The sequence below is a fragment of the Papaver somniferum genome, chromosome 3 (genome assembly GCF_003573695.1).
Source record: "Papaver somniferum cultivar HN1 chromosome 3, ASM357369v1, whole genome shotgun sequence".
In the NCBI taxonomy this organism is placed as follows: domain Eukaryota; kingdom Viridiplantae; phylum Streptophyta; class Magnoliopsida; order Ranunculales; family Papaveraceae; genus Papaver; species Papaver somniferum.
The window spans coordinates 165,969,548-165,992,207 of NC_039360.1; the positions used below are offsets into that span (position 1 = coordinate 165,969,548).

The following is a 22,660-nucleotide window of genomic DNA, read 5'->3' on the forward strand; positions in this document are numbered from 1 at the left end:
AATAAATAAGATTGACCTAGTCGGGGACGGACTCCAAAAATTGTTCTTATTGCACTCATATAATGCAGTCATATATGTCATCATCTTGGGGAGACGGACAATTTTTTTGGTCATACTTTATCCATACATTATCATTTCCGGGAGACGGACAATTTTTTTGGTCATACTTTATCCATACATTATCATTTCTGGGAGATGGACAATATTTTTTTGGTCATATTTTTTCTTTTTGATCGTATCTGTCTATTTTGAATTTGACTAAGATCGTGGGATGAGGAATACGGGCTGTTTTGAAGTCCCTTTTTTGACCAAAAAAAAAAAAAATCTATATAGAATTGTCAGTGATTTACAAATGGTCTGGTCTGGTCTGGTACTGGGAAGTGAACATCTAGTCTCTCTAGTTCCAAGACAACCTGCTTGCTGCTTCAATCACATTACTACCAACTGGTCGTTCTTCCTGCTTATAGCTTAACATGAGTATTATTTAATTCACTTTAGACTGTTAGTTTAATCTGCAAGTGAAGTATTTTGAAATAAGGGGTACCACCAGCATCATGGGATTTCTTTTTACAACTCACGCTTATAATTTTGAGGCACCGACCTATAAGATGTGATGGTCTAACATTTGAGAAAGAGCGTGCGGGATTGGAAATGAACCATCAATTTTTAGAGTTCGTTTCGTTGTCTAAATCCTTTTCACAGATATTTCAGGTATGAAATTTGTCCAAGCTTTTCTATCTTTTCATTTATGTTTTTGAAATTAAGTAGTTTTCTATTGGCATAAGAAGAAGCCATGGAGAAGAACTTCGCCCAGCGCTTTTTGAAATTTGTGCCAACTGAGATGTATTTTCCGTTTGTGAAATCGGAGATATTTGTTAGATTTTTTTATTCGAAAAATGGATCATTTGTCCAAATATTTTTAAATCACGGTTCAAATGGACGAGTAAAAAATAATTTAGGTAAAATGGTTAAAAAAAAATAGTAAGTTTCATCCTAGCTTAAATTTAAAAAATAGTAAGGATAAAACTGGATACATCCTGTGTAAATTAAAAATAAAAAAAAATCTTTCAAAATGGGCACGATGAAACTGGTTACATCCTGTCTATTTTTACATTTTTGTCCATTTAAACAGTATCAAAATTTAACTGTCCATTTCATCTAGAAATTGTTGATTTTGGTCTTTTTAACCAATTTTATGTGTTTTTTTTCCTTGTCTATGTTAATGTTAATCTTAGGTACTTAGGACCTTAGTCACGGACCTCTTCTGGCTTAGGCTAGTTAACAACATCTTTTTTTCTTTTCCTCGGCTGGCTACAAGATTGTTTTCTCGTCTTTTCTCTTGACTCAATTATTTCATCCAAATATGGCTCACCCGACAATGATTCGAATGTTATATCTAAATCTAATTTATTACATCCGACTAAAAAGTATAAATAATAAAATTATAGGTTTTTTAGAATTTATTAGAGATTTTTCGGATACAAGTTATATTTGACTTTTCCAAGTTAGATACCGGAAAATACAAGTAAAAAAAAACTTAACGACTTACTCGGATTCGTGACTTGTAACACCATCCGAGCTACAAGTCACAAAGGGATGAGTGTGCATCGCCCCGCCCGCCGAATCAACCCAATCCACGCATAATTTTGTGGGTATCCAACTTGCCCATCTGCCGGTTGGACATGGATGCGTTTCTAAAAGCTCGACATATGTTGGGTCGGATGCATGTGCAATCCCGAAAATCCATCTGACAATTACACTCGCTTGGATAAGGAGTAAATGGTAAAATTTAACAAATATATAAAGATATTCTTTTTATTTTGAAGGCCATTTGGGGGATTCACCACACAAACAACGAATATTTAAGGCATCTTATTATCAATTTAGCATTTCTATCTTACAAACAACGGATATTTAAGGCATTTTATCATCAATTTAGCATTTCTATGTTACAATAATTTAACACTCTTTAAATTTGAGGAGTTTAATATGTAAATTATTTTTTATTATGATGTTACCTATTTTTCTATAAAAATATGAAATCCATGAGTCCACCCACATTCAACCCGCAAACCTCACTCGCGGGTGTTGAATCCGCGGATGGTGGACTGATATGGATTAAAATCCAGCACCTGCCAATTTGGTGGGTTGGACATGGGTGCCCCCAATTCCACGGATTCAACACATTACCGATCGGGATGAATTTTAAATCTTTCTGTGGCTCAGAGGTGAGCATGGGTCGGTATGGGCCGGTTTTCACCCCATCCGTATCCAATCCAATACGTTACGGATTTCAAATTTGGCATCCGCATTCAATCCATATCCAACGAATTTGCATCCAATGGATACACGGATGGACGAATAGGATATAGATAATCCAATGGATTTGTTTTAGTTGAAATTTATAATAAAGAAAATAAAGCCAACATAAATCCTATATATGCTTCAAAAAAAGATATGTACAGGAAGATAAAAATGCCATATACAGCACCCCCAAGCAAACACCTTAAGAAAATCCTAAATGATCCATAGTATTTTTTAGAACTATATAAATGCACTTAATTTAACGGATATGGATGTCCAATGGATTTTGAAAATTGCATCCGGACCCGATCCTTAATCCGTTGGATCTCAAAAATTCCATCTGCATCCAACCCATTAACGAACGGTCCGGGCATCCATCCGTGAATGAACGGTTGGTCCCGATCAGTGGGAGGCAAACTCTCGATATGAATGTCCATGGGCTTATTAGGCTTGAGAGTCAGTTGGGCTGGCTGTGCATCTGCACAACCATGCTCCAAGCTAGCTCCGCCCCTGAACTGTAAATCCAAGAAACTTTAGTAGTACTAACATTGTAGCACAAGGCCAGATGTTTCTAATACCAAAATTTCTATAATCTAGCCTAAGTAATTTGTCTAATATTTTGTTTTAGGTTATCTAAAATGGAGAATAATGGAAACACAAACAAAAGACTTGGTCTTCTCCATACCACCTGAAATGCAATGTTGACAACAGCCTCCAAGGCCTATAAGAAAGCAGAACTACTGCCTAACCCAGTTGGCACAATAGCACAAAAACTAGGTAGAGTTGTGAGGCCAATTGTTCACACAATCAAGAATCACTCCCTAGCAATCCTCTCTTACACAGATGATCGAATCTTATACGCCGAAAACGTCGTTGAGAATGTCTTCCCGCCATCCAGCTACATCTTCAACAAGATCGGCATCCTCGTACAAGTCGTCGAGACCCTGCCGGTCAAATTTGACAATGCAGCTGACAAATTACCAGCGGTAATACAACGAGTGCCGCATTTGGAATGGGCATTAGCCAGTTGTTATTGATATTGAGTTTCTTGATTAATACATTAACTGATTGGGGTGTTGAAGGAGCTATTGAGAAAGAGATTAGAATCGACACCAATTCTCATGATGAAATTGCTACAAATGATAATGGGCTCACTGAAAACAAAGAGATGTGCATCCAAAGCAGTACTGGTAATGAAGTCGGTAGTAGCGACATTATGGAATGTACTGAAGAAGAAAATGAGAAAGACATCAAGGAGATAAACAAAGATGTCGACATAGTGTTTGAAAAAAGAGATGTTAATGAAGAAGAGATGAACGAAAAGAAAGATGCAACAACTCTACCTAGTTTTTTTAGTGAAGTATTAGAGACAGGTAAGAAGAAAAACGAAGACGAAATAAGCCAACAACAGCGACAAGAAGAAGAAGGAGAAGAAGCCGACAACAAAGAAATTGCTAGTGTGACTGAAAAAGATGAAGTAAAAGAGACTAAAGTGATCAAGAAAGAAGAAGAAAATCCAATTCAAAAGTTTTTTTCTGCCACAGGGTGGTTTAAAAAGAAAGAAGAGTAAGAAAATGTTGATGATAACGAGGAACACAAAAAGATGGTAAGGCTAAGACGATTTTATATATTTGAAGCATATAGATATTCGAACATGTGAAATGCAGTATTTTTCTTTTCAAATGTATGCAATGCATTTTGTCTCGGTTAAATCTCCTCTTGTATGCATATTGCTAGTGTGTTTACTCGGAAATTTGGTTGGTACTGGGAATGTTTTACTTGGGGGCTGTAGCCTGTGAACTCAGAAACTCTTCACATACGCCTAGATGAATTTCCAGTTTTAACTGTCCAGTGATGTAGATGGCTATCTAGTCAATAGCTGGCTCCAACAAATAGTTCACCGTGAGGTTGTTTGACAGTTCGCAACCTCATTCTCATTCCTAACAAATTCAATTCTTATATTAACCCGAGACAGCAGTTTAAACAATCTTTCTTGATTGCATCTTCAGTAATACGCATGACTGGTTACATTCTATACAACATAGCAGACAAATTGTCTCTCATATTACATTTTATACGTAATCACCACAAATACTACACAATAACTTCAATGTGACACAGTAACTTTTTTATGTAGTATGCTCCAAGGCTATTCATGGGTGAAGTAGAAACCCCAGGTTTTCTAGTAGCTCTGAAGAAATGACATACCCCGCTCCTCCGATCATAAATGCCAGGGAGACTTTGCCTCCTGGGACAAGTCGAGGGGTGATTTGTGCCTGGGCTGAATTTGACTGCCTCTCTGACCAGGACATAGCAGCAGGAAGAATTCCAAACAACACTAAAACTACAAGCCAAAGTTTACTTTATTGTGTCAGTAGTAGAAGAAAGATACTGGAATTGGAACGATGGGCTATACTATGATATATTATCATGCAACAGCTGCATCGCATATAAAGCGTCCTGGTCATCAATGTTCAATCATTTTGTAAATCTAGTTATTAATGTGAAGAGGCGAGTTTGAACATTTTGGTGCACCCAACCAAAACCGTACAGGCAAAACATAAACATAAGGAGCGAAGATGTTCCTACCTCCATATGTCCCCGCAAAATCCAACGCTTTGAAAAATATCTCTGGGTCGAGCAACGATAACACCAATGGCGGAAATAGTGTCAACAGGTAAGGTAACGGCTTACTCCGACCAGAAGGGAGTTTCAGCACTGGAAATTCCAAATCATGAAACAAAGGAAAATTTAACTTACCGTACGCAGCTTCCAAGATTAGAAGTCTGTCTTTGGTACCATATTTAGATAAAATAGGGATCCAACTTACAGTCTGATAAGAAATCAGTAAGGCCCAATACAAATCCAATGTACGATGTAGCAATCGCAAGAAATGAGAACACTTCAATTATTGGCTGCAGAAATATCACATCGATCACAGTACAATAAAATAGGTTATTGACTGCTTAAGATCCCGCCCAAAAACTATGCTGTTCTGTTTAAGTTTGAGTGCAAGAGAAACATTCAAGAATGACTCCACGGGCCACTTACCCCAACAACACCATTGCTAGATCTTAGTAGCTGTATTGGATCACTGATCTTGTCCATTCCTACTTCAGGACTTGGAATGGTTCCGAGAATCACGCCATCCCAGACGAGAAACAGACCAAGAGGAATAGCTGTACCTAGGACAATCGCAGTTCTGTAAAAGTACCAGTCCCGGACATAATTGCAGGTTAGTTACATTGTTACGCGACATTTATGATTCATCGAATCTGACGGTGTATGTTGACGCCTGCTATTCGATTCTATGAAGACTTCAAAAAAAATTTGTCCATGTGATATAATACTAAACTAGATTTTTCATTTTATTTTTGTGAAAGTTGCTTGGGCTGATTTCACTAGTTTAACTTTACCAAAAATTGAGTTTTTCCACTTTCTGAATCTTAGTTATGGACCAGTGTTTTTAATTCTGGCCATTGAAGTACGAGTACTTGAGAGTAAGCATGCATAGACAATGGTAACTTATGAACCCTAATAATTTAGTAGAGCGACTGTAAAAATAGTCACCTTACTTTTGATAGGTTCCCCTCCAGATCTGTACAAAGAACGGGAACCACATTCTGGAAATAGCAAATGACGCAAGTTTACTTTATCACATAACATTCAACAAATTATTCCTATGTGACAGTAAAATAAATTTGGTTGAGAAAATACCTGGTAAACAAATGAAAGTGCTATTATTGGTATACTTAGCGGAACAGCTTCAAAATTGGCACGCAGAAGGGCTTCCCAGTGCAGGTCACCGCTGGCCACTCCCTAAAGAAAAATACAATGCATTGTGTAACGTATTAGTTCTTCATAGTCCTTACTATTAGGACAATCATGAATGAAAGACAGAAGAATTTCAAGTCTTGCGCTAAGGCACGTCGGACTAACACAGCACTAACTACAGAACTTTTCATTGATAAACTGCTGTAACTAAGATAGTGGACTATGAGGTAACTGTTGATTGATTGAAAATTAATATGCCGCAACAGAAAAACGTAACAGAGTTCAGTTGAGGAGGAGGCATCAAACTGAAAATTAATGGAGTTATCACAAGTGAAAGGAGAATTACCACAAGGGCTGCAAAAGAAACAACGATGCTTCCTACTAGAACCCCGTTAACTGCACCTATAAACCGCTGGCTACAAAAGAAATGTATTCAAATACAATTTCTAAATAGAATAAGGTCATTTCTTGTCAAGAATGTATCGGAATTTAGGTTTCACCCTTTTTGACCTATACATGTTTGTGCATAGATAGAAAGTCATAAGTCCAACCTTCCAAAGTAGCAAATGCTTCCCAAAACCAATGAAAATAGGGTTGCGCCCTCCCATCTGAAATAAAAATAGTACTTTCTATCAACTTTCAGCAATAACTGCCATTACTTTCAGTTGGTCAAATCCAATAAAATGCGTCACCCCCAAGAATAAAACCCTGATTCCTACATTATAATATGATATATAGAGACAGAGTTACTGTTCATACAAGGGAATGCCGAGAAAATTGGTCAAAATATCTGAAGAGCGAGCCGTGTACGCAACTAGAAGAGCATAGTGTATAAAAATATATGACCAGCTGCGACACAAACAGAGCAATGTTATGTTCAAAAGATAGTGTATGCAACTCAAGTATCTCGAGTTACAATATAATACATGAATCTTTCAAATACAAGATACTTGAAATTTTAAAGGTACAAAATTCATTCCACTTAATAACTCGATGATATGAGAGCCCAATAATTTAAAAAATTAACCATGAATTGAGATCAAATCCCGCTTGTGTAGTAAAAATTGCATGTTTACCTACCAAGCAACTTGAACACCTACGCTTCCAAGAGTTCTCTTGGCCATTGACACCTGAAAACCGGCACATGATAAGCAATCCAACGTTATTCTGGTTAGTGTTTTAGTGAAAGTTTTCTGACCAAAATCTTCAGTTTGATCTAGTTTCAGTAAACAGGATTCCGCACAAAAAGAATAGTACCCAACAAATTCCTCTAAATAATACAAGTATGATGGAATTACCAGAGAGACACCACCAGAACCAAGTTCACACATAGTATTTATATTGACTTCTGCGAGGAGCAATCCAGACACAACCTGCGTTAAAATAGTTCACGAAGGATATGCTTAAATACCCAGTCCAGTTACAATCCACATAATTGTGCAATATAACTAAATCATGTATCTACATTCTGAGGGCTCTTGCAAGACCAAAGTCGGACATTCAATTCTCTATTCCAGAAAAAGGTAAGAGAAATAAGTAGTTTAAGTGATTCACACAAAAAGGTAAGTACGTACATTACTACGTTGAGTCATTTCTTAAGTGATTCATTAAGAAACTACTTTGATGGGTTAACCACCAGATGTTCCTAACCCATCCGAACATGAATGCCAACCCGACAAACTCAATTTCCTATATGTATATCTGCCCGGTCGATATAAATTTGAGATGTATAAGTATAAAAATGTGCATGTTGCATTAATCCAGGCTACACGCATTTGGAATTATAAAGACGAAGCAATAGCTATACAATTTCACAACTTGATTCATTACCATATAAAGCCAACAGAAGATACAGGTGATTGCTGAGGCAAGAAATCCAGCTTCTTGTGTCACGGCAGGAATAGCGAGTATACCTGCACCTACCTATAGAAATTTAATGGCACTTGAAAAACAAAATTTTACCGAAAATAAAAATCATCAAACCTAAGGCCCTGCTTGATATGCTATAAATTTCATACTGCGAGCGAAATTCATAACATTGCAAATGAAAGGTGCTGCATAAATCCACAGTGACTCAGTCTAATTCTATGAACTTTTGCAAATGACTGCGAAAATTCACAGCGAATTTCACACTTACCAAGCAACTAAGAATTTGGTGTGACTGCCAATTTTCACAGCTGTGAATAAATACAACATACCAAGCAGGGGGGCTAAGCTTCAAATAAACAGAATGGAACATAATAAAGTTATACCGTGGTGCCAGCAACTAGAAGTATTGCACTAATAAGGCTTCCTGTAAACAAAAATCAAGTGGGAAAGATACTAAATTTCAATTCCAGAAATATAATTGAAATTGAAATTCATAATTTTTTCTTTCTCTTTTCCTGAAAAATCCCTTGGGGACTTTGAATAATTAGATGAAATTGTTAATAAATTACCTGGTTCTCTCTTCAGTGTGACTTGATTCAGATTAGAAAACAGTCTTTCAGAATCTTCAGTTGATTTTTTCTGGAAAGAGCATTTCCGTACTAATGGCTTTAAAGAAGGAGATGATAGAGATAAACCACGGCTTGACGATTGGAATCGAGAAGTATGTGAGAGTTTCTTTGCAAGAAATTGTGTTGATGGGGGTCCTCTGTTTGTTATTACAAGTGAAATGTGATGATGATGAGGAGAGACTTGAGAAAACGCCATTTGATCTCTCTCTCTCTCTCTCTCTCTCTGCTACTAAAAGAAGAAGAAGAGTGAGTGAGAAATTGACTGTGGAGAAGAATAAAAGATTCAGTTTTTAGTGTTGGAGAGGATTAGGGGGAAAATGAATTTGATGTTCCATCAAACATGGAAAATGCTACATAAACTGATGGTGATATGACACCTAACCCAATTTTCCATTTTTTTTAAGCAAAGAAAACAAAATACACTACTGGAGACAAATTTGCTCCCGCAGTGCGGGAGCATTTTGGAACTAACATACTTATGGCCGTCGGATTTTATAAGATGTGACATCATCTAACATTGAGTTAACCCAGTTAGTCACCGGATATTTGACTTATTCGTAGTTTCATACACGGATATATAGTTTCCTTTCCTAAATAACAATAGGACTCTGCATCTCTGCCAAGTATCTGTTGTCGCCATGAGATAAAGATTTGGGAATCCAGAAACTTACTCCAGCTTGATGTTGTTGTAAATGGTGTGGATGGTTATTACTGATGGTATTGATGGTGGTGTTAATGGTAATTATAATAACTCAACTACTGCGTGAATGATTATGAAATTTGTGATAACGATATAGATATAGAGATGAACGTTGTTCTTCACTGTTCTTGGTTGATGCCTTGACGAGGAAGGTCACAAAATGCCTTGATGGGGAAGGTCACAAAAATTCAAGTTGAGTAGTGTGGTATAGCTGGATATGGGAGGCACTGATCATGATAATCGAAAAACTTCGAGTTTATGTACGATCTTCACACAATGAATCATTAATTATTACTGATTCTGAGCTTTGATTGATTAAATTTTTATCCCATATATATATAGAGATAGAAAAATCAAAACAAACCTTTTTTCATGAAGTAAGCAAGAGCATCATCACCATTATGCTTAGCAGTTAGCACCATGATAACTACCGATATGCTCAGCATGAATGAACTAGAACTAATAGAAACAATGAAGCGACTTTATGATATTGGGGTGAGTCATTTTGTGCGAACTGCGAAGCAAATAATATGACAGAACCCTATGTACAATTGAAAAAGTTTTTACTTTGACCAAATATTCGGGGTGAAATATTAGAGTTAACTCACAGTTAGGTGTCGTCACATCTTCAAGATCCAACGGCCAAAATTCTGCTAATTCAAAAATACTCTCGCAGTGCGAGGGCAAAATTTTTTCCTACACTGCTGCTCTCTGTAACGAGCACATAGGCAAGGTAATAATCAAAGGAAAAAATACGATGTAGTCCAAAATCCCATCCAAATATATTAGTTTTAATCCCAAACCATTTAACTAGGCACAAATTAATTATTTTCTACGGAAAATACTTAAATAACCTTCCTGATTTGCAATTTAGTCCAAATATTTGCAGTTTAGTCCAAAGTGACTTAAGATGATGTCAACACTTTTAAATAATACTCTCTCCGTTTCACAAAGACAGTCCGCTTTGATTTTCTCAAAATATTAAGGAGACCATATTATTTTACTTGACTACCCTTAGTTACTTACCTATTTTATTTTAATAAAAATGCTAGCAATAAAGACTATCCAAAATTGTTGTGAGAATTATAAATACGAAATATAAAAGAAAAATTTAAAAGATATCGAATTTGTGAAGTATAAACTTTATAAGGAATTTAATTTTTAGAGTTAAATGTATATTTCCTTAAAAGGAACGAAGGATATATTTATTTCCTCAATTATACTAATTTCTTTAATATTTTAGATTGGGTCAAGTTAAAAATGGATTTATGATTATAAAGAATTCAAGGGTATATATTAGAGAGTTCATTGAAAAAGTATGACTATAAACAGAAGCCGGACACAATTTTGAAACTGACGAAAAAGGAATAGAGGACGGTCTTTCAGAAACAGAGGGAGTATTAAAAAAAAAATTGAGATCAATTTATCTTTCGAACCGTTTGTCCAAAATTCGCGAACTTTATATATTCAAAAAGCTCTTTCCGGTGGCTACAAAAAGAGTTCCCATATGACTATACAATTCTCATTTTTTAAAAAACTTAGATTACATTGGTGTAAAAATATGTATACATCTACGAAAAATACAACATGTTTACCCAACACCAGCTCCAACGCTCAAGCATTCTTAACCCTGCTGCTACAAACAACTACATCACCTCAACCATTCAACTCAAATTTTTTATCCGTTTCTGTAGCTTTCCAATCTTAGTTGCACTTCTTTGCAGCAACACTACTAATCCAACAACAACATAAATTCCTGCTCCTCAGTACCACCAACATCACACATTTCAGATTTCATCTTTGCAATTCCATCGGCATTTCATATATATAAACCAGATTACCACTTCAGAGTTATACCATCAGTTACTCAGCTGCACAATTCCTTGTACTACAACATAGAAGCAAACCCATTCTTCCAAATTTCCCATATCAACTGTAATTGCTCAGCCAGCAACAATACACAACGCTTCTTCATTTCGTTACCAGCTTACTCACTGCAGAATCTAAATCACACAAAGTAACGGTACTATCTCCATCTCATATTCATCAAATCAACAGTTCTAACACCCTTGAAATCTCAGTAACACCATCTTCTTTCAGACTCGAGCAAGCATAAACTCTAATCAAACCAAACACATCTTTCCTTCACTACAGAAAACCACATCTTCTAATTCATGTACAATCATAAACTGCATCATGTTTCTAACCACATATTCAACCCCAGGACAACCAGTAAAAAGTATGAGACCTACCATCAAATCGCATGTATTAGCTCCATTAGACATAATGCCAGCGTTTTCAGTCATAGTTGTATCATGTGAACTTGAAGCATGTCCATCTCTTTTTTCTTCTATTGCCCTTGCAGCAGCGTCCTTTCTTGCTCTCTCTTCCTCCATTGAAGCTCTAAGAGCAAGAGCAAGGTATACAAGCATATACACCTATAACAAGCACACAAAAAAAAGGGTGCACTTTTATATGCACCTATATAACTGGTGTACAAGAAAATACATTGGCTAATTCTTACATACTTTAAAGAATATATGCTTATAAATATTTTAGTTTTGTTGAATGATCTTTTCTGTTATATATCTGACCAAAATTCGAAAAGTTATTGCCAATTTGGGTTGCATCTGCTGATGGAAGTACTACCAAGTAAAGGCGAGGAAACCAAAAGCGAACAAAATATAAGCGAACATAAAAGAGCTAATAGTAGAAAGTAAAATGTCCTAGTAAGCAGTGATAATAGAGAAGATTGATGGAAGAATGCAAACCAGACAATGTCTCTCATGACAACATAAAATTTAGGCAAGGAAACTTATGGGGAGAGAGAGAAGATAAAGGCGGGGGAAATGAAATTTGAAGCTAACCTTAGAGAAGGTAAGAGCAGAACTCTCTTGCTCTTCAAGGATGTCTAGGTAAATACTTCCACTGTTGTTCATATTCGGGTGAAATGATTTCGTCCTAAATGCAACCTGAAATATAAAATAAGGAAACATGACCTTAAGATGTAAAACCAGAGAACATACAAGTTACTACAACTATGCAATGTAATGATAACCATACAATCATATCAAGAGAATTATAAACCCACAAACATGAGGTTAAGTTACCAAGAGTGCCAAGAAAAATAAAAGAATACCGCTTAGGGCTAAATCTCATTTTTTATTTGGTAAGAATTACATGATCAACATAGCTTATGCGATTATGTCCACATATTGAGATTTTTGTCGCATGTGCACAACAATGTACACGTCCACTAAAAGTGCACAACAATGTACACTTGTTTTACATGTGTGCTATTATGTACACATGTAACTTCTGTAACATGTATACAACAATGTCCAGTTATATTATAGGTGTACCGATATGTACACATGTAATTTCTGTTGTAACCAAAAGTCACTGGCTTATATCATCACTGTTTCGACATCCAAGAAATAAAAAAAAATTGTTCACTAACATTTGATTAAGAGTCCTAGAGTGGCTATTATGTACACATGTAATTTTTGTCACATGTGTACCACAATGTACACTCATATTATAGGTGTACCAATATTTACATATGTAATTTCTGTCATAACCAACATTTAGTGACTCTAGCATCACCGATTCGACGTCCAATAAATGACAAAAGATTATTCACTAAAATTTGATTAAGAATCCTAGAGTGGGCTTGAGATGATTTTTGAAACTCATGTAACTAGCTATTGCCAAATTTAGGCTTCAAGTTTTGTCATATTTCAGAAGAATGCCAATCGCTATCTATCGCCTACTTTAGGCTCTGGATATTTTCCAATATAGTCTTATCTACAGCATTAGCACAGTCTTGTTATTTGGGAAAGCTAGCTTACTATTTTACTGAAACTCCAGCTAATTCTCTGAACCATGTCTAATGATTTTTTCCCCTATATGGTCTCAAATCATTACCAGCAGACGACTGCTTTTGGCAGTACTTTAAGTTACTTACTTTCGTTAATCTACGCTTAGGAAAACCTTTTGAGTTTAAATACATTGACTTAGAGCATTACTGGACATGAATAAAAAGGTTGGTTATGCAACTTAAGCTAAAACTTCCACTCCTTGAGTAAATAATTAAACCTTTATACAATACTCAAAAAGCTATGGCATGAATAAAAAGATAAGACTTCATTCAAATCTTGGAGGAGAAAGACGTACGGATGGTTAAAATCACATCAATATAAACATGTAAAATGTCACATATCTACACATAAATGAAAAATTGTTTAATGAGGATGTTTTTACCTAATTCCCCCAGAAGTTACTACCGCAGGAATCTTCACAAGGATTTGATTGTACTCTGACCTTGATGTCTGCATTCCAATCAATACAACAACACACATAAGAAGCCGAATGACTCACATGTCTATGCGGTACAAATGCATACTCAGGAATATAATGGCAGCCAACTTCCATATAATACCGCGTACCCGTTACATTTTTGGGTTATATAACTAACAAATGACGTTTCAAAAGACTGTATCATGAGATGTACAACTATGTGCACACTGGAAATCAACATGTACACATTAAGAAAATAAAGTGTACAACTATGTAGACATTAAAAAACAGGTGTACAACCATGTGCACACTAAAAATCAACATGTGTATAATTATGTACAATCACACAACAGTAAATACCAGAGGTAAAGTTAGACTCAAACTAAGGTCTAACTATACCACTGCTCCTATAAGCTTACTTTCCCTTCTTCCTGGTCGTAGAATTCTCCTTCATGTGAAGTTTTAAAACGTAAGAGCAGGTGAACTAAAAGAAAGCATAAAAAATCAAGTTTAGTCCACTCACTTCTCCTTCATTCCATACTGAAATGGAACCATAAGATAATCACAACTCAACCACAATGCTATCCCGTGAATATGCATGTGAGCCATTGATACATGGCTCGCATTGCAGCTGAAATTTATTTTTGTCTTTATCTTAGTTTCCACTATGATATCACTCAATTAAAAACACTAAATACAATAAATGATAAAATATACACCGGAAAATTAATCTTTAACTATGTATCGTTAGGTGGATGTGAATCCTTTATAAAAATTGAACCCAAATTTGCACCCTAATTTTGTCCTCGTATAGCAGAACTCAAATTCCACTAAATCAAATGGACTGTGAACCAACAAAATAATATTATCTTATCGAACTGAGATGCAAAAATATAAGAAATATTATGCGTAAAATGATCCACTAGATTGTTGCTCCTAATCTAAAAAACTAACCATTTCTACAGCCGATACAAGCCTGGGCTTCCCCGTACAAATTGACCAATGTAATTATGAAGAACTCTTAGGAGACATTTTTTAGGCAAGTAATGGAGATTAACTATTCATGTTCAGGTTCTCAACTTGGTATTTAAATTATTTTTGTTATACTATTAATCGATTGAGAATGAACCGTACACGTTAGATTGGAAGCAGCATTCCCACACACTAGAAGCGAAATGGGTTATCCATCCTATGTAGAGTGTGATCATTCTGTAGAGTGGGATGGGGATCTCAAAAAAGTAGTTAACTAGGACAGCGACGATGATACACAGAAATGATAACACTGAATACAGTGACATGGACGAAAACTGATCTCAGTTGCGGATATCAACTTACCGTTGTATAAAACGCTCCTCCACCATAATTAGACTGACCAAACTTTCTCCCCTAACTGCAGACTCCTGGAAAAAAAAAATTAAAAAAAATGGAGACTATGATACTAGTCTAGAAGCATGAAAATCACAAGATATTTAGACTAATAAATGGCAATTATTCCCAACCCAACTTCATCATTTACTCTATTTGAATCATGAATCAACCACCAGAAAAATTATTACGTTTGAATCCAGGGATAAGCTTTGGATATGTAGGGCCATTAACCCTCTCAATTGACAAACTAACTGACTTTCGGTGTATATACAAGTTCAAATGGCTTACTTCTATGGGGTACTCTTAAGCTTCACAAACACAGGTATCAAATTATGAAAATCTATCTTCAGCTCACACAACTTAACCAAATAAAAAACATGATCTCCAATACTTTAACACTAAATTCCCAAAATGAAACTCACTGTGAAACTTAAAAGGTCTCTCTATCCAACTTCCAAATTAAAAAATGGAAAAAATTGACCAGACAAGTCTATTTATTACTCAAGATCTACCAATCACCAGGCACATAATATGCAGAGTACCACATAGATATCCATAGAGACAAGAGACACCTATCATTTTAATAAATGTTTTATTTGGGAAGGGATATGCCAGCTATGACAAAGATCCATTAAACACATTTTATGGCTAACACAAACTTCCAAAAGTACAGGTTAAGCTTTTGCAAACTGCAGGACCTATATGCATCAGCAAAAAACTGATGAAAGAATTACAAACCTGTTGATTAATCCGTGCACTACCCCCAAGTAACCGACAACACTCTTATTACCCAATGATGAGCCAGGAGCAAGAGTAGTTCCATCGTTTGACATGCCAGGAATGGAGTTGTGGAGTTGTTTTTGAGGGGTCTGTAGAAAAATGCAAGAGAAGGTTAAAATCAATTAAAATATTCCTCTTGGATACAATGCATACAGTGCACAATTGAAACCAATTCTCAAAGAATGTTCGATAAAAATCATTCATTTTGGACCCTAATTTCGATTTTCATTTCCATATCATAAACTGTATAAGACATCTCTATATCCAAAAATGTAAAGACGTATCATAAATTTCATGAACCAAATTCTTAACAATATCGTGCAAACCAATCTCCAATTCGATATAAACGAATCCACCAGAATCCCAAAATCCAACAAAACCAAAATAAAAACAAGATCCAATTTCCAATTACGTATAGTCAATCAAACAAAAAGATAAATAAAATACTTACGAACTTCAAGATCTCTCCCACAAAACTCATCGTTTCTCCCAAGACATGCAAATAAACTTGAATCATATTGATTGACATGTTCAGAATGACAAGAGTCATCATCAAATAACTGATTGAAACATTATTAACTGTGAACCGAAAGAGGATTTTGAAAATAAATCATAGTTGGTAAGATTTCTAGAGAAGATTGATTCTCACATATACAAATTCTGAATCTCCTTCTCCAAATCTGATAAATACATAAACCTATCCACCGATCTGGTGCCTTCTCTCTTAATTTCTAAGTTTTCAGTGAAAAATTAGATCTAGAAGAAAAAATATTGAGAGAGAAAGTAAAGAAATTCGTAAGGTTAATAAAGCTGAAACTAAAACCGAAAGTTGTTTTTTGTAGAGCTCTGTCGATTAAAAGACGATGAAGAAATGATTTAGTCCCAAATCAAGTTTGTTGTTTCTGCATAAGGGTCATTTCTGTAAACATAAAAATTTATTTTGGACTGAATCGTTTGCAAGAGGACCGACACGTTCTAAATTGAGTAAATTTGGACTTCCTAATACTAGGCTTGAGAGGGTAGGACTTGAGCGTCCAAAGCCCAGTAATTATGAGATTAAACGTCAATTTCTACTATTAACTACTCCCTCCGTCCCTAATAAGATGACCTAGTTGTAATTTGCACAAATTTTAAGGCAATAAGGAAAGTGGAGTATATTTAACTATTTTTTACAATTATACCCTTATGGGCAATAATTAGTAAAATTTAGAAACGATTTATCTCTTAAACTATACCACGGTTTTTTATAAACTTTATACCGTTGAAAAATATTTTAAAATACCTACGCAAAGAATATAAACATGACTATCAAATTATACATATTTCTTATAGAAAAAATAATCAATTAAAATGATAGTTTTAAAAATATCCCTTGATTAGTGAAATAGATCATCTATTTATGGGACAAAATTTAAAACCAAGTAGGTCATCTTATTAGGGATGGAGGAGTATTGTTTTGCTACCTGTCTATGTTCCAAGATTGTCTCGGAATCTCTCGACTCGCTAGGTGACCCCTACTTGCAGTTCAGTAATCTACGACTTTTGAAGGTTGAAACATGGGTGTCAAGTAACTGCATTAACACAATAGCATACTTGGTCAGGAATAGATACCCACTTCTACGTACTACTCTCTTCACTGTGAATTCGTGGTGCGAGGTATCTAGTTTTACCCTAATATCGAATCTATTTTCTTAACAATTGAGCAGGTACAACTCTCTTCACTGTGAACATAATTAGTTATGTCAGAACTTTTCTTTTTAAAAATTCAGTAATTATTGTTTTCGTTTTCTTGTGATGTTTAGACAAAGTTAAATGCAAACAACACGGAAGGTGATTGGATACTAGGGTCACAATATCCTTTCCTGAACTTCCTCAAGTTTGTTCAAAATCAGGGTATCCAAGTATGTCTTAACGAACTCAACTTTTTGCAAGTTTTGTTGGAGGAAGCCATTGTTTGGAGAGAGTAACGTTTTCCTATTATGAAACAGGCTCACGTAATAGAGCTGCACAACTGATGGAATTCAAAGATATGTTACTTGCATTTCCTAGAGCTTCTTCAAGTGTCTCAATCTCTATTCAATCATAGGCGACATTAAAAACTTAAAACTAGATTAATGTGTTTGTCTCAACACTTCAATTTTAAACAACTCTTGAAATTAGATTTCCCTATTCATTTTTTTTTTTTATAGTTATGAAACTGAAAATGATAAATCTTTGCTTAAATTTTTATAAATTTTATTTTTATGGCTCTAATGGTGTACTGATAGTAGGTTAGGATGATCAACCTTGGTTACTGAGTGCTTTTATATGCAAAGCTAATATCAATGGCTATGTATTATTACTTAGCTATTTCTTTGGTTTAAAGCACTAACTTAATTGAACAAGTGGGATTATGTCCTGTGTAGTATACTAGAAGCTGAAAGGTCCTAATAACACGTAGGACTTGGTGGAAGAAAGGGACATTATTTCTATTACTGGTTTTTTTTTGGTGTATTTTCATCAGATAGCATTGGCCTTTTTATAGGCTCAAATGCATGGGGCTACATATTAATGGAAAGACACGTACATAAATGCCTCCAGTACGTTTAGACAGTTGGTCTATACTAACACCTGGCCTAAGCCTAGCTAGTATGGTGTGTCATCCACTTGTGATGACATATCACGTAATACTCCCCCTTGGATGATCACCATTTTATGTCCGTTTCCTCGTTAAAATCTTGCCGGTATAATCCAGTGGGAAAAGAGTACAACAAGAATTTAGAACGTTGTTGGACACGCATATGTTGCCTCGTTAAAACCTTGACAAGGAAAAACCTAGTGGGACAAAACCTTGGCGAAAGGAAAAGAGTACAACGCGTTATAGTCCAAAACTCCCCCTGAACAAAGCCTCCGTTAATTTGTCTGCTTGTACATGTGGCGCATTCCGATTCCATATACCAACTTCCGAAAAACTTTAGTCGGCAGAGACTTGGTGAATAGATCAGCATAATTCTCACAAGATTGTATCTTCTGGATATCAATCTCCTTATTTTTCTGGAGGTGGTGAGAATAAAATAACTTCGGTGAAATGTGCTTTACTCTATCACCCTTGATGTATCCTTCTTTCATTTGTGCCATGCACGCCGAGTTGTCTTCACAAATTGTCGTTGGCACAGTAGTTATGGAAGTCAGACCGCAAGAGCTTCTGATGTGTTCGATTAATGACCGCAACCATACACATTCTCTACTTGTTTCATGGAGAGCAATTATCTCGGAGTGATTCGAGGAAGTAGCCGGGATGCTCTGCTTACAGGAACGCCATGAGATTGCAGTACCGCCAACGGTAAAAACGTACCTGTCTGAGAGATTCCTTTGTGCGGATCTGATAGATATCCAGCATCCGTATATCCTGTTATCTGTGGATAGTCTAAAGAATCTTTCGAGTAGAATAAACCCATGTCAGTGGTACCACGAAGGTAAGGGAAAATATGTTTTACCCCTGTCCAATGTCTTTTTGTTGGCGCAGAACTATACATGGATAATAAATTTACTGCAAAAGAAATATCGGGCCTGATACATTGAGTTAAATATAATAAAGCCCCAATTGCACTTAAGTATGGTACTTCCGGACCAAAGCCAAAATCATTTAGGCACTCTTCCCTTCCCTGTTTTCCCCCTCTTCTTCCCCTTAGAGACAGAAACTTCGTTGCTTGATTTGTTCTTCCCTGGCTTCTCAGCCCCAACCATAGATTCTAATTTTTGGTCCTCTACCACGGTATCCACTACTATCACTTCCTGTCTACTTTCTATTGACGTTATATATGTTGTCCATGGCACTGGGATTGCATCTCATCCAGGTCGAACGATAAAATCAACTTCCTCGATAGGCTCCCAAGTTTTGAAGATGGGTATTGTATACTGGGGTTCAACTCTGAATCGTCTTCTATGCATTCCTAGCCATTCTACTTTCTCTCCTCTTTCTTCTTCTTCTATGTTTTCTCTTAAGGAAAATAAACTTTTTATAGACTATTTAGGCTGAATTTCAATCGTTTCTACTTCTCAAAATGAGTTTAAGATCGTTATTATTGATTTGGATTTGCAATTCCCTAATGTCATTAAACTCTTTGATTTTTTTCCCCTATGATTGGTTTTTCATATTCTAATCTGGTCTTTGAGTTTCCCCCGATTTCATGTTTTGATTCTCTGCCGGATGCTACTTTACTCCGTGCTCCATGCCACCTACATCACCGGAACAATGTGCTTTTGGACCTTGGGTGTTGGGATTGCTATGGTCACTTTCAGTCTGATACCTCTACAGTCTTATCTTACATCATCTTAATCTCTTATAGTATAAATCCAACCTCAATGTTACTTGGAACCCAAGATGCTATCACTCTGGTAGTCTCCCTGTGTTTGACCCAACAACCTCAGAGAAAAACTACAAACATCATTAATAACATTTTTTGGCCTCTGGCTAGAACCTTTGTCACTTTTCTCTTCATTTCTGTCTCCTCTCTTCTGATGAGACAAATTGGTAGCAGCAATCTCTCTACATGCATGAAGATAGGAGAGAATCTTAGTACTTTCACTTGCAATGATCACGTGTCCCTAGCTCATACCCCTTCTTATCTCTTATCCCTCTACCTCCACCCTTCTAAAAATCAGTTCTCTCTCTGGAGATTTATTAACCCACTTCAGATCCTTCTTGTTACCTGGGAAGAATTCATTTTAACTCACACCAAACCTCAGACTCTCCTGAATTATAATCTTCTCTCCTACTGGATCTTTGTTGTTATGGCTCTCTTATCTGAAGACTCCTCTGTGGATGAAATTACCCAAGCTATGCAAGCAAGTCAAATTCTTCATGATCCTTTAAGGCCAGTGGTATTTCTTAACAAAGACTTTTTGAAACTTGAACCTGTTCAAGATGATAAGTTCTGTGTTGTTGGTAAACTTCATAGTAATCTCTTTGTTAACCATCTTGAAGCTCAATCTTATGCAAAAAAATTGTGGAATCTAAAAAAAGACATCATTGTCACACCCTACTTGAAAAAAAAAATCATTTCCATTTCCGTTTTCATCACCCAGCTGATATTCTCTCTGTCAATTACCCAAAACCCTGGTTGATCAAAGACTTTATGTTGTATATAATCCAAATTCCCTTTGAGGGTGTTCAAAAAATTCAAGAAGAAGAGTTTGATAGGGTTTTGATGAGCATCACTATGAAAAGAGTTCCTAATAACTATATCACATACACCGCACTGGAAGAAATAACAAGACCTGCTGGAAAGTTTCTGTTGTTTAAGGATCCATATGGTAGAGACTTCTATGAAAATAATGTTGAAGTTATGGCAGAAATCAAAATTGATCACATCCTCCCTTATGGTACTCACTGCATGGTTGATGGAGTCAAGACTTGGATAGAGTTTTCTTACTCTCTCCATCCATTCAAGTTATGTCAATACTGCAGAACTCTTGACCACTCAAGAAATAGCTGCACTCCCAAAAGAAGAGAGATTATGTCTGCAAAAATAGCTTTAAGTACTAAGAAACTGGTAAACCCAGCTTTCAACCTTCAAACTCAAACTATGAGTGAAGACTCTCAATCCAAAACCAACTCCGTAAGGATCTCTTCACCCTCTGTTGAAGCATCTCACAACTCCTTTGTTGCTCTTGCTTCAACTTCTCAGAGCCCTCAAGATACCACAGGTTACGAAGCCCAATCTCTAGAACAGAATCACAAGATGATTTCCCTAGTACCAACGTCAAACAAATTCATGGTCACTGCTAGGGGTGTGTAACGGACGGACGATTGCGGATTAGGGGTCACCCGTAACCGAACCGTCAAAGTTGCGGATTTGCAAAATTGAACCGTGACCGGCCCAATCACCCGCGGATTTAACCTTTGCGGATCCGCGGATTGTACGGGCCGGTTGCGGATTAACCGCGGATTTGACCTAGTTTTGATTGTACTTGTTGGGCCTAAATTCAGTTAGTGTCTTAACTTAGTTTTGATTGTATTCAGTTAGTTAACTTAGTTTTGATTCTATTTGTTGGGCCTAAATTCAGTTAGTGTTTTAAGGACTTTACTTCTTTCTCTTTGGGCCTAAATTCATTTAGTTAACTAAGTGATCAAAGAACTTCACTTCTTTCTCTTTGGGCCTAGGTTCATACTCAGGTAAGAAAAATTTGCTTCTTTCTACGGTTGCGGTAATCCGCAGTTTTCAAATGACAACCGCAATCGCATCTGCACCGCATGCGGATTTGAGAATCCCACCCGTGTCCGGCCCATACGTCTTGCGGTTTGGGTGAAATCCGCAATTTTGCGGACGGATACGGGTTAAATCCGCGGTTCCGGTTTTTATGCTCACCCCTAGTCACTGCTAACAAAAAAAGTGTTCAGTTACATCCGCAGTGCCTTGAAGATTTCTCTTACAACCCCTACAAAGTTCGGCCCATCAACAATATTTTCTCGGAAGCGCCCATTAACCCAAATCACTCTTTCCCACCAGTTTTTGGCCCATCCCCAAACTTCCCTTCTCTCACCCCTCACAAAAATCCCCCCATCTCTTCTAATCCTAGAAAATGGAGTCAAAACAAAACTAAGAAAACTGATATTCCTCCTCAACCCTCTCTTGTTGTGGTCTCTACCAATCAGACATGTATTAAGAAAAGAAAAGGCGATAAAGTTCCTTACTCTTCACAGGGAGTATGCAAAAAGGTCATAAATCCAGTTCAACATCCCTCACAATATCAAAACCCTAACATTTGGTTTCCGAATGAAATCATCAACAAAGACCCCTCCAATCTTCAATTTCTCTTGGGTTCCTCAGAAAAAACCCTTTTAGCTGGCAATAGCAGAAACCTCATCAAACCCCAAAAGGCGATCAAAGCTAATAAGGCGAAGGTTCCAATAAGAGGGCAAGGAGTCAAAGTATCAAACGGGGTGGGGGGTGGG

The 22,660-nt window shown here is 36.4% G+C and overlaps 2 protein-coding genes and 1 long non-coding RNA gene across 4 annotated transcripts; 1 reads left to right on the forward strand and 2 right to left on the reverse strand.

The window, feature by feature from the left end:
• The first annotated feature begins 583 nt into the window (after nt 1-583).
• Nucleotides 584-4,063, forward strand: LOC113361860. The gene is made up of 2 exons (XM_026604953.1): nt 584-711; nt 2,933-4,063. The coding sequence occupies exon 2, from the start codon at nt 3,317-3,319 to the stop codon at nt 3,872-3,874; it is 558 nt and encodes a 185-aa protein (XP_026460738.1). The 5' UTR covers nt 584-711; nt 2,933-3,316; the 3' UTR covers nt 3,875-4,063.
• Nucleotides 4,064-4,245: 182 nt separating this feature from the next.
• Nucleotides 4,246-8,840, reverse strand: LOC113357945 (tyrosine-specific transport protein-like). 2 transcript variants are annotated; one of them, XR_003364009.1, is made up of 14 exons: nt 8,517-8,840; nt 8,331-8,371; nt 7,909-8,001; nt 7,377-7,451; nt 7,159-7,208; nt 6,838-6,927; nt 6,630-6,686; nt 6,425-6,494; nt 6,022-6,123; nt 5,875-5,927; nt 5,356-5,506; nt 5,065-5,219; nt 4,894-4,935; nt 4,246-4,648 (listed from the first exon to the last, which is right to left on the reverse strand). XR_003364009.1 is itself a non-coding variant. In XM_026601437.1 (14 exons), exons 1-14 carry the CDS (start codon nt 8,770-8,772, stop codon nt 4,458-4,460), a joined length of 1,443 nt encoding a protein of 480 aa, XP_026457222.1. In that variant the 5' UTR covers nt 8,773-8,838; the 3' UTR covers nt 4,246-4,457. The 2 variants fall into 2 exon arrangements, 1 of the variants encoding a protein (XP_026457222.1); XM_026601437.1 differs by having other exon boundaries at nt 4,894-5,022; nt 5,135-5,219; nt 8,517-8,838.
• Nucleotides 8,841-10,784: 1,944 nt separating this feature from the next.
• On the reverse strand, nt 10,785-16,564 carry LOC113361861. Its single transcript, XR_003365385.1, has 6 exons — nt 16,175-16,564; nt 15,682-15,812; nt 14,911-14,975; nt 13,540-13,607; nt 12,144-12,248; nt 10,785-11,714 (listed from the first exon to the last, which is right to left on the reverse strand). It is a non-coding gene; the product is annotated as an uncharacterized LOC113361861 (long non-coding RNA).
• Between the last annotated feature and the right edge of the window lie 6,096 nt (nt 16,565-22,660).

Excerpts from the sequence above, each read along its gene's own strand:
- LOC113357945 (XM_026601437.1), bottom strand. The coding sequence starts at position 8,772 with ATGGCGTTTTCTCAAGTCTCTCCTCATCATCATCACATTTCACTTGTA. Across the intron at positions 5,023-5,134 it reads TACTGATTTCTTATCAGACT|TGCTGAAACTCCCTTCTGGT; the intron begins GTAAGTTGGATC and ends TGGAATTTCCAG. Across the intron at positions 4,649-4,893 it reads TTTTGCGGGGACATATGGAG|TTTTAGTGTTGTTTGGAATT; the intron begins GTAGGAACATCT and ends TTTGGCTTGTAG.
- LOC113361860 (XM_026604953.1), top strand. The coding sequence starts at position 3,317 with ATGGGCATTAGCCAGTTGTTATTGATATTGAGTTTCTTGATTAATACA.